The 12,425-nt window shown below is 34.0% G+C and overlaps 1 protein-coding gene across 3 annotated transcripts in view; it reads left to right on the top strand.

Moving 5' to 3' along the window:
* Positions 1-12,425, top strand: part of POLK (DNA polymerase kappa) — a 35,112-nt gene extending 22,687 nt beyond the window's left edge. For all 3 annotated transcript variants that reach the window (XM_084504129.1, XM_084504128.1, XM_084504127.1), the window contains 9 exons: positions 474-689; positions 2,495-2,619; positions 2,791-2,957; positions 4,264-4,296; positions 6,206-6,302; positions 7,403-7,574; positions 8,417-9,373; positions 10,470-10,521; positions 10,644-12,425. In XM_084504129.1, coding sequence (XP_084360255.1) covers positions 474-689; positions 2,495-2,619; positions 2,791-2,957; positions 4,264-4,296; positions 6,206-6,302; positions 7,403-7,574; positions 8,417-9,373; positions 10,470-10,521; positions 10,644-10,728 — 1,904 coding nt within the window. In that variant the 3' untranslated portion in view covers positions 10,729-12,425. The remainder of the gene's footprint in view (positions 1-473; positions 690-2,494; positions 2,620-2,790; positions 2,958-4,263; positions 4,297-6,205; positions 6,303-7,402; positions 7,575-8,416; positions 9,374-10,469; positions 10,522-10,643) is intronic.

The following is a 12,425-nucleotide window of genomic DNA, read 5'->3' as shown; positions in this document are numbered from 1 at the left end:
GCAGCTGAGAAGCTTGCCAGTTTGCTCGTTCTAGAATCAGATATTCCAGAATTCTAATATCTTTGGAAAATATTGAAGAAATTTGTGCAAAGGATTTTTATTTCCACAAAAAGGAAGCATCTGGACTTCACCCTGATGAAACAAAAGTAATGCCAAAATTGTGATGATTTTCTGCTGTTGCAGCAACAAGCCATTAAACCTTGATGATTCTCTGGAAATGAAGTCCAATCTCCTAGCCAATTGTTCCAGTCTCAGCCAAATTTAAATCATATTAAGAACAAAGCAGTTGTGTTTTCATTTGAAGAAAGGAGAGTCACAATGTGATCATTTTATCTAAATAATCATACATGTTTTTTTCAAACTGAAAAAATAAAATTGATAATCAACCCATTTTCATCACAGCAGAAGGAAAATCAATAAAGTATGTGCTGTATATGGACGGATTAATTTGTTTGTTTTTCTGTGTAACCTAGATAAAGAGGATATAAATGTGTCTGGCAAACTGAATGAAGATGGATACTCTTCTTCACCTGTGCTCTTTGAAGACAACACTCCTCTGATGGATGACCACCCTGGACAAAAAGATCAGTCACTGGAAAATTCAATTGTCTTTGGAACTACTGCAGAGGAAGCTGTGAAAGAAATTCGCTTTAGGATTGAACAGAAAACTCAACTGACTGCTAGTGCAGGTATTCAAACACATAAATAATGCTTTCTATTTCCACAGTGTCTTCTACAGTCATCTCAGAGGGCATTAGAAGCACAAGAAATAAGCATTGCCACAGTATTGTGTTGCATAGAAATATGTCCCCTTTGAATGTCTGTAAAGACTGATTTTCAGGTTTTTCAAGAAATTTTATGGCTATCAAAGCCATTCCTATTTTTTTAATCATAGAAACAGTCATAACTTTATTGAATTAGAAGTACTGTAGAAGAAGTGACCAGGGGGTTTAGGAGCTAATCTTAGCACTGGTGGTACTTGTTTTAGTGCCTCCTGTAAGTTGTATCCATAAGCTTGTGGTTGTAATCTGTAACCAATTGCTAAACTGTTGTTAGTTTGAATATTAGATGCATATTGCTACTTCTAACAGTTTTCCCACACTATTCCTTGCTTAATACAGTATTGAAATTCATTAAAAAGCTAGTTCTTGGAGAATTAGATGTATTGAAGTTAATAAAATATTCAGTAGCTTTTTAATATTTAACCATATCAGTTTTCTGTCTTTTGTCTTCAGACAACCTACCTGTAAGTCTCAACTGTTGTGATGATAATCTGGATTAGATCCCTAATAAAAATAAAAAAGAGTACGTTCTTAGCAGTTGTGGAAGGCAAGGGAAATTTCAAATTAAGCAGAGGTAAAGGAATGGATAGTAGGTGGAAGCAGATTAAATGCCCTATGTGTTACTTCATGAATGGTGGCAAAATAATGTTGTTCTTCTGAAATGTTCTTATTTTTGTTCTTATGAAATTCTTGTCCTCTTCCTGAGGAGAAGTTCCTGTTTAGAAACCAGATACAGCTTTTATAAGTGCATCAGGGATTTTATGCCCCTAAACCAAAAATGGTTAGAAGGCTAATTGAAGAATACTGATAAGTGATAATAAAATAGAATTACTTCTGCCATCTTGACAATTATAACAAGAAGCAAATAAAACTTTAGACCACTAGGGCTGTTTTACAGTAATACTGTTTTGTTTGCTAACCAATTCCATAGTTCATTTGTTGGGCCAGTTGTTTCAACAGAAAGGAGTAACACCTCCTTATTCCTTCTGAACAGCATCAGTGAAATCACAGAACCACAGAACTGAAGGAGTTGGAAGGGACCTCAAAAGATCATCAGGTCCAACCCCCCTAATGTTGTCTCAGTTTGAAAACTTGAGACAGCTCATTGTTGTGTAGTCATCTGTCTTAAAATGCTGAGAAGATGGGGCTGTATTAATTTCCAAACTGGCTGTCATAAAGGCCTTAAACTTTGCAATATTTATGCATTTTTTAATTCTAAATAATTTCAGCAGTGGTAGTCTGCAAAAGACTAGTTTGGTAAATTTTGCCAAAATTGCTGTAGTATTTTTACTGAGCTCTAAGAAAAAATCTCCATCACACTGAAGTTTATTATAACTATTGTTACAGGTATTTCCTTTGTCTTACTATAATCACCATCATAAAATTGTTCAACCATTTAGCTTGAGGTATTTTTAAAACACTTGTTATTTAATCCCTTGTGACTGATGACATGTGCATGTTTTGTTACCCTGACTGTCTCAAAATAGTAGGCACACTTTATCTGATACATCAAGTATGTTTAAACTACCATATGTATCTATGTTCTCACATTACAATTTTTTTTTGCTGGATTTTAACAAATCTTGTTATCATTAGTTACTGTTCTTTTGCCTTTTCTGAATATGTAGGCTATTCTAGTGCTCTTAAATACTGAATTATTTAAATTTTGTCTTTTATTTTTTAAAAATGTTTTTTATTTCTTTGTTTTTAAGGAATAGCTCCGAATACAATGTTAGCAAAAATGTGCAGTGATTGTAATAAACCTAATGGGCAATGCAGAATTTCTCCGGAGAGACAAGCTGTGCTAGACTTCATAAAAGATTTGCCCATTAGAAAGGTAGGAGAAATCATGATGTTTATCATTATGTTCCTTTGTATTCTAAATGAAAGATTTTCACTGAAGAAATATATTTTTCTAAGTAACCTGACCGGTATTGTTTGATTTAATTGTTTTTGGTATTGGACACACAAATGTGAAGTTTCTAATTTTAATGATTTTTTTTTCCAGGTGCCAGGCATAGGAAAAGTAACAGAGAAGATGTTAAAAGCACTTGGAATTGTGACTTGCTCAGAACTTTACCAGCAGAGGGCACTGCTTTCTCTTCTTTTTTCGGAAGCATCTTGGCGTAATTTCTTGGATATCTCCCTTGGGTTGGGGTCCACACATTTGGAAAAGTATGCTTTGTTTTTGTTTATTGTTTCCTGTGTTTACGTCTCACTAACTGTTCCCTTGTGTGTGTTGCACACTGTACATTTTAAGACACATTTTATGACCAAAAAAAAATTATGAATATTATGAATGTTTAATTGTATTCTCCTTAGGTCTCTGACAAACAATATTGTTATACTTATGGCTAAGATAAAAAATTTTGCTTTTAATGTTTAGCTGTTTAGTGTAACAGGAATGTCTAAAATATGAAATCCAAAACTCCCATCAGAGAAGTAGTGAATAAGTGTATATCAAGAGATCAAGTCAGTATCATTTAGGATAACCTCAAAATTATCAGAGTATCTAAAGAGAAATGAGTTATTTATCCAAAGCTGAGATGTTCAGTCCTGTTTCATCTATAAATATAACAGATATTGATTTTTTTTTTTATTAGGTGTTATACAGTCTGAGAAATCTCCCACTGTATTTTTAAAAAAGTAATATAATAACAAAAGGAGCATGTCAGAAGCCAAGGTTATCGCTGTTAAGGAAAACACATTTTTAATGTTGTGGTCTAAAAAAATTGTTTTCTTTGTTTGACTTTTATTAGCAATAACTTGATTTCAGTGATTTTTAATGTGGAAAAAGCAAGCCCTTGACATATGAACATATGAGTTCTCAGCAAATGGTTTGTCTTATGGTCATTGTCTTTGACAAGATTTTATGAAAATCTAAGGATATCAAATTTGTTATTTCTGAAGAAGGAAAAAAAATGTAAATAAAAGGACATACAAAGAAAATGCTCTAAGGAAATCCTTAAATACAGAACCATTTTTAAGGGATGCTAATTAAAACTGGAAGGAGGAGAAAAAAAAATGTATTAGCACATCACCTTTAGCATGAGCAGTAATTTAGACAGAATGCAAATTAATTCCTTGGATAAACAAATATTCAAATATGCATAGTATGTTTGGGATTTTAATAGCTGTACTTCAGTTATACCAAGGTGAGATAGTATAGGATTTTTAGTTTTGTTGTTAAGTGTTTCCATCTGATAAGAGAGAGCAGATTTATTTTGTAAGCTATTAATTTTTACTGACATCTGATCTATGTCTTTGTTACATCTTCAGTAGGTTATTTTATTAAAAATACATACATATATATCCTTTGTACTCAATCAAACTCAGTGTACAAGATTTGCAGAAAAAGTTAGCATCCAGATTTTCTATAAACATTTGCCATTATTTATTGAAGTATGATTGGCTGTCTCAGTTCATTGAAAAGATAAGTTTGAGGTAAAGTGAGTTTATTAATTTGTTTTTCTCTTTAAAGGGATGGAGAAAGAAAAAGTAGGAGCACTGAAAGGTACACCTTTTTAATATTGGAAAAAAAAAAGTATATTAATCACTAAACTTAATTAATGCCCATTAATGTATGGTTTTGTTAGCCATATAATTTCACTGTATATTTACATGTGTTAAAAAGCTCACCGTGTGTACACCAAGCTCACTACATCTGATTCAGGCTTTTTTTTTTTCTTCCCCACCCTTGGCTTCAGAATATTAGGAATTTACTCCTGTTAGTTTGTGTGTTTTCTTGTGTGTGTTTGTGTGTTTTCTTTTCTCCTCATCTGCTTCTCATGTTTTTAATGCTTCAAAGTAGTCTTTATGCCATAATGTAGGGTGAAAATACGTAAGGGCTTTAATTTTTTGTATGCTTCCATTTAATGCTAACATTATCTAATAGCCTGCAGTCACGTAGATAGCAAGTCTAGTGTAATGCAAATTTGAAGGCGCTAATTTTGCATGGATAACTGAAATTGTTACATTCCCTAACTCTTAACTTCTTAGCAATGTAACTTCCGTTAAGAAGGGAATGTATGGCAGTGTTTAAAAGTGGTCTTCTGGAAAGAAGTTTTTCTTCAATGAGAATCTGTAGAGAGCTGTAATAATTATCTCTACACTCATCTCAGAAAAGCAGATAAGATTCATATTCTTATTGAGACAGAATAGTTTTGGGCAGCTTAAGCACTGTAGGGTTTGGTTCCACCAGAGCTGATACATTTATAGCTGTAGTGTTGTTCTGGTTTGAAGGCCAACAGATAATCTGGGCAGTCTGTTGTACTTCTCTGGTTTTTCCTTCCTTCCATCTCCTGAGAGAGATGGGTTTAGACTAGAGACATCAGTGGGCTGCCTGGATTATGGAACTAGTTTATATGGGGTGAAGAGATGGTCCTGAAAGAACACTCTCTCTGTACTGCCCCTTCCAAATTTACAACTCTTACAACTTCCCATATACTGCAGCCTTGCAATGCTGCATTGTTAATCACTGCATTGTTGCTGGTATAACTTCAGTTGCTCTTTGGATAATGGACCTAAAGTGAAATACTCAGCCTGCTAGTTTGGCAGCATGCAAACATTCTTAGGAGAATGTGAATCATACTGGAGGATGACTTTGCAATGTGATCTTGTAAACTTGAATATAACTTTGAGACGTGAAAATCAGTGTAACTATAGGGACTTTACACTCATAAATATAAATAAATGTCAACCCTGGCATGAAACAGTGTATCTGTGAGACTTTTCCAAAAGCATCTGACAGCTTTAAGTTTTGATTCCAACTTCACTTGAAACCACTGCTCACTGAAGGTGTTGCTTTTCCCTTTATGTTATTCCTAAAAAGCAGATGCATTAATAAAAAATAATACCATAATTCCCCTGATGAGAAGCAAAGGCAGTTAGCAACATATTTGGCAGAAAGCTAGTTTTTACTCCTCTATAGCTATCCATAATTATTGTAGCTGGCATCTTTTTCTTAGCATCTGCAATATTTATTTCTGACACTTGGCTCTGATGTTGACTTTCTAATCCTTTCTTTCTTATGATGTTGCACAGCAGTGTACAAAGGAGATTACATACAAATTACTTGGCTACCTCCATGAATTCACAGTTGGTGTTAGTATTCTCCCTTGCAAATATTTAAGCATTAATGACCTTGAATCTTACACATTTTCAACTACTGCATGAAAAGTTGATCTGCTGTATTATTTCATTATTTGAAGGGTTTGGAAATATTTTGAAGCACATAAATGAGCATAAATCTTTTTGTACAATATTTGTATTAATATTAATTTTTCCTTTTGAGGAAACTCAAAGGAAATTCAAACCAACTCTTCTAATGTAGATTTGTTTAACTGTTCAAGACAACTTTTTAGATGGCAATCACTGAACAAGCTTTAAAATTCATTCTGAAAAAGACTTTACTCTTATCTTAGGACATTCAGTGAAATTAACACAGCAGAAGATCAATACAGCTTGTGTCAAGAACTCTGCAGAGACCTTGCTCAAGAGTTACAGAAAGAGGGACTTAAGGTATTTATTGTTCTGTTTACTGGTAAAGGGACAACACTTTGCACTCAAGCTGATAAAATGTAGTATTAGCATGAATGCTTTCATCAGGATCATACCATGCAATCTATCATCAGAAGATTAATTTATTTAATTTGCAGATAGAATGTGTTAGACAGCATTTTGAGTTTGTTAGATGGCTGTGCTCTGGTCAATCATGTAATCCTAGTGTATCTAAAACACTGTTTCCCTCGTGTCTTCATGTAGGATCCAATCAATAGTAGTCTAGTTTAAAGAGCTCACGTCCCAAACTTGGAAGTGATTTATTCATACCATTAAGTGGTATGAATGGTACGAACAGCCCTTGTATTCCTTCTCCCAAGTTTCTGTTTGTTTTTTTCTGGAAAGAACAGTTCATATTTGCCATAGAGGTTTTCATGGTAAACCAAGGAATAACATTTGTTGAGACCTGAAAGAATTCTTATTAGTCCTCTTCTGACATAAAATATTCTCAAAAAATGTCAGGTTAAGAGGGAAATCAAAAAAAGAACAACAAAGTGATAAGCTTGCAAAGGCACCAGAGCAAAAGGAGTGCTGTTTATTTGCATTTGGATGGACATGCTAAGTAACACAAACATTTCTGAAGATGTTGCCAGGGGAATATCTATGCTATACATAGATGTTGTGTGTTGGTTTGCTAGCACAATGGGGGAGGAAGTTTTCAGTGGATCCTTAATTGGATATCACTTATACATCCTTAGTAATTTTCCCAGAAAAATTAAGATATCTGGCACTGAAAGTTTCCAAGTGAGGAAGTAATTTTTGGTTGACAGAATAGAAGTTGTGACTGTAGCCAGAGCATGAAATCTATTGAACAAGAGCTGTTGGCAGATGGTCTGCCAGGGACCGTTGCCAAATGACCCAGTTTAGAGAATCTGACTTTGGCAGCAGTTTAACAGCAAGTGCAAAATCTTACAGTCAAATTTTTGGCAGTACCCCTTGCTGTACACAGATAAGCACAAAGTCTTGACTATGGCTTTAAGATGCTTACATAGATGCTACATAATAATTGTTTCTGTGCCATATACTATATGTGTAACTTTTTTTTTTTTTTTTCTTCATAGGGTAAAACTGTTACCTTGAAGCTAAAGAATGTGAACTTTGAAGTAAAAACAAGAGCTTCAACAGTGCTGTCCTCTGTTTCTACCGAGGAGGAAATATATGCTGTTGCTAAGGAGTTGTTAGGAACAGAAATTGATAGCGTTGCTCCTCAACCTTTAAGGATAAGACTTATGGGTAAAACTCTTCCTTTTAAGAACTAGATCTTATTATGAATCAAAGTAATAGACTATACTCTAAAGTAAAACTGTTGTAAGTGGTTTTACCCTTTCTCCATTACCCTAGTGTTTTTTGCAAAGTGAAACAGCTTTGGAGTGCTGAACAGTGATTAGAATGTTTTGCTAATTGAGGTTCTACCTTTCTTACCCCCTGATAGCCTTGGAATAACATACATGCTGACATGAGAGAGAACCTTACCTCATTGCAGTTGTTAATTCTGCTGCCTTAAAAAAATCTGCTTTGCACTACAGCAGCAATTAGTTCCTATATGTAACCTCCTTCAGAAACGAATGTTTTAAATAAAAGTGCTTAAATTTAAAGGTACCATGTTCTGAAAGAAATTTGAAAAATTCTGCCAGAAGTAAACTCTGTGTTTTGAATCTAAGACCTGTACATTTCAGGTGCTTATATATTCTCTTGTTTGAACCATTTAGTGTTATATAAACCATAGTTGTAGTATCAGAATGTGCTGAAGAAAAAAAAAAATTGATGTGGAAACCTGATGCAAAACTGTCTTTCAGACTGAATTCTACATAACTGTTAAGTTTATAGCCTCACTTTATGGTGCAATTAGTTAACACTTTGTGGGTATTGAAATTAATAATAATGTTGGGTAGGTCTACAGGTCTGATAAAATTGTGTGGACCATGTGATCCATTGTTAGCATTTGCAAGTACTATAGCTTCTGTTTAGAGGAAAAATGCATTTTTATTGAGTGGTTGCATACATCTCAAAAATGTTAATTATCAATTTTTCATAAAATTGGTATTATAATGTATAACTTTGTTTTTCATCATTAGGTGTACGAGTATCAGGATTTCTAAGTGAAGAAGAGAAGAAATACCAACAAAAAAGCATTACAAGCTTCTTAAAATCAGGGAAAGGAAATGTTTTTCTTAGGCTTCAGCCAGGGAAATCCAACCATGAAAATTTCACAAAAAATTCAGAAGCATCTTCTAGAGGGAGTTTTTTTGATAAAAAGCGAGCTGCAAGGCAATTCAAATGTGATAACGTTGTTCCAAACGAAAACGTAGGTAAGCAGCTCTTTCATGATATAAAATCAACAGCAAATTTTGTGGAAGAAACAAACAAGATCACCGACTTACAAAATTCCGATGTGTGTGAGATCTTCACCTGCCCTGTTTGTTTTGAGGAGCAAAGCAGTACTAATTTGGAAGAGCTTAATAGGCATATTGATGAGTGCCTTGCTGGGAGTCATGTTAAAGATACTGTGAAAATATCAAAGATTGACAATTCAGGAGAAGATACACTTAACTTTTTTCCACATTGTAAAAATGAAAATGTTGAAGCTTTTAAAAAAAATAAAATGAATCAATTAGGAGGAACAGGCCAATCAGCAAGTGCACCTGACAACTCTGCTAGCAATTGCACAGAGAGATTCACTCAGATAATATCTGATAAATCTCACAGAGAAAGACAGCCTGGTGATCTCAGTGCTATTGCTAGAAACGCATGTATAAAACAGTGTCTCTTTCCCAAAAGAACTTCACAAGAGGATGCAGAACATTTTGGAGAGACAGAACATACAGAAGAGACTAGTTCATCCTGTTACTTTGAAGCCAAAGAAGACAATGTTCTTGTTTGTCCAGTTTGTAATTCAGAACAGAAAACCACCAGTCTTATGTCATTTAACAGACATGTAGATGTCTGCTTAAATAAAGGCATTATCCAGGAGCTGACAGAAAAAAATAATTGTCCTGCTAAGACTCGTGATACGGAAAATTTAAACAGAGCTGGTGAGTATGCACATTAAGATGGATTTGGTTATTCAAATTATCTTCCTGCGTAATGGCAATAATTTGGTAGTGGTACACTTTGAGCTTTTCAGGACTTGGATGTTTTTACAACAAGCTAATTGGAGTAAGGTCTGTGTAAGAGAAAACGCTTCTGTTTAAAAAATATTAAATCAGTTTTTCTGATAAACTAGCTTTATAAGAGAGGTAGTTACACAGCGCATCCTCATTTGCAGCAATGGTAGCACAGGAATTACTGATCATCTCTGTGAATGCTGTGTCTGTTCTCCTCCCCCATCATAATCAGAATGGTGTTTGTAAGCCCACTGATATTTAGGTGAAAGTCAGTGAAAATATTTTTAACCTGGATCATTTAAGAGATTTAGTTGACAAAATAGTTCCATTTATGTACTAGCAAAAACAAGTTGTGTACTAAACCATAAAGGCAAGAAATTGAAACCAAGCTTTTCATCCTTTTTTTTTTTTTTTTTTGATGAGGGGTTAACCTTTGGCCAGATTGTAGGACACATGGAGTTATTTAACTATCTGTTTGAAGTACCTTGTTCCTAATTTAACTTGGGAGCTTTATATCAGGAAATGCTAGAACACAGTTAAGAATTACAGTACAAATATTTTACAAAGCAAATTTCAGAAGTAGTATTGTTTTACATGTGCAAACAGACTATTTTAAATAAAGTCTCCTATTGGCAAAGATTTTTTCCCCTACAGGATAAAGAAAAAAATAGTTTGCAATAACCACCTTGAAAATCAACTCCATTATGCTAAAATATTTCTGAAAACTACAAGGTTCAAGTTAATCACTTAGAATTCAATAAATTAAAGTGTTTTGTTTTGTTTTGTTTTTCCCTCTTAAAAAAGAAAAGAAAATTAAGAGAAATTACAGTACTTAAACTGCAGATAATAAAATGTCATCTGCGCCTTAAGACAAATTCAGTTTGGGTAGTATCAGAAAAAAAAAATGGGAAGAAAAAACCTCATCCAAAACTGTTCTTTTAAATGTTCTGCTATGTATGTAACTTCTGCATCATTCTTTCTTTACTAAAGTAATTTATTTTGGTTGTTCCCAATTACTCTTCAGGAGCTTTAAGCAGAGGACCGCAGTGCACAAATCCATTGCAAGGAACAAAAAGGTAAGGGTATTCTGGAAACTGAGTATTCAACTCATATTTTAAAATAATCAAGTTTAAAAAAAAATCCATGTTAAAGTTGTATAAATGTATATTTTTCCTTTTCTTTTTTTTTCCCTCTATAGGTCTGGATTAACAACTTCACAGTCAGTATCGAAAAAAGCCAAGTCAAGCAATTCCAAGCATACAATTGAAATGTTTTTTAAATGACTGTGTGACATCATCCTCCATATGAAGTATTTCATAGCATTTTAAGACTGAAAATTAATTTAGCATTGGTGGTAGGCTGGATTCATGTAGAATCTAGCTGGATTCACACAGGAGCCATTGCATACCTGTGATGCCTGTGCAAAAAGAATATTATGTTTGAAGCTGAAGAAGAGATACAACTGAGGTCATTTAATTATTTTGAAAAAAATACCTTTTTTTTTTTTTTTTCAGTTTCTGAGAATTGAAATTTGCTAGCACTTTGTTTATACTGAATATGTAAAACTTTGTTAGAGTCAGCAGCAGTCTCATGAATTGCCTTTGCAATGGAACAGGTTTATTAGAGCTGCCATGGAGAAAGTCTGCAGGGCAAGCTCCCAGGAAAGTAGGAGTCATTAGCTAGGGCGCCACATGGTGCTTGCTGATGGCCCTTTTCCTAGATCTGACCTGCCATCCTCTCTGCAAGGCAGAGAGTTGGACATGGCAAAATTAATTTGTGTTACTAGCTGTGTGATAACACAAAAGAGCTGAGTTGCTTGATTTCAGATCTTATGAATGTCTGATTTGTCAGTGGACACAAAAACTGATTAGTCTTGCAGCTTCAAAAAAAAAAAGATCAATATTTCAGGGCATGGTCAAGCTTTCATTGTTGTCACTGAAAATGACTTCAGTAAGAGGTGATGGACCAACCGTAAAGAGCTTACTGTGGTGAGATGCCAGATGACTTCGCTGATACTAAAAATATTAATAAACCAGATGATGGAAAAAGGATGTCTTCAAAGAAAGTCAAACAAAGGCTGTTTGATCCTTGTCCTTTCCAAGGAGACTGAGAACTTCAATTTTCTTTTCAGTTGTTAAATTGGTACCTGTCAGTGGGACTAAATTTACTATAAGTAAATATGTAATAATAATAATAATATGAGTAATTTATAAATATACAAGATGCTGAAATGAAGAAAACTTATTGTTTAACTATATTTATAATTATTTTTTATTTTTGAATACATGATATTTTATGAATATTACATATGTAAGGAGGAAACTGTAAAGTGCAAATACTTAAAGTACTCTGTATAGATATTCTGTTTACACCAATATGCTTAAATGTAGACATTTTATTATAATAATTTATGATGATAGCTTTCTTAGAATTTATGCAATGATAAACCTTTGATGAAATATAATTTTTTTTAATGGGATAATTTTAAAATTGCTACAATTGAAGTGTCTATCCTGTTGCTTAACTTTATGGGTATTACCTTGGTGTTTGTATGTTTTTTAAAGCAAACAAATGTCTTCCCTGGTATGCTCAGGCTAAGTTCAGAATGTACTTTTTCACTTTCAAACTTGTTGGAATGATTTCACTATCTCCACCTGCTCATCTCTGTTTGCCAGATGCCACTGTACCTGCAGCTCTGTTATTTGAATTCAGTGCTCTCTAATCTGCTTTGGGCCAAATTAGTTGATCTAGTTCAGACTACTCTGTAGGCTGAGACAGTCAACTTTGTCTAAACAAGGTCAATGAGCAATCAGCATTTAGCTGTTCTGCTGACAGAGGTGGGAGCTGGAAAATTCTGGTAGGGAAGACATAAATGCAACAGAGGGAGCAATGACTTAAGCTACCACTGCAGTTTAGATAGTGAGCACCTGTCCTTCTATTGATTTAAATCTCTCTAATTCAATAAAGTGTAGAGTCTGAA

Source organism: Aythya ferina (genome assembly GCF_964211825.1).
Source record: "Aythya ferina genome assembly, chromosome: Z".
NCBI lineage: Eukaryota > Metazoa > Chordata > Aves > Anseriformes > Anatidae > Aythya > Aythya ferina.
Note: the sequence above shows the minus strand (reverse complement) of the source record. Positions and strands in the feature narration are given on the sequence as shown.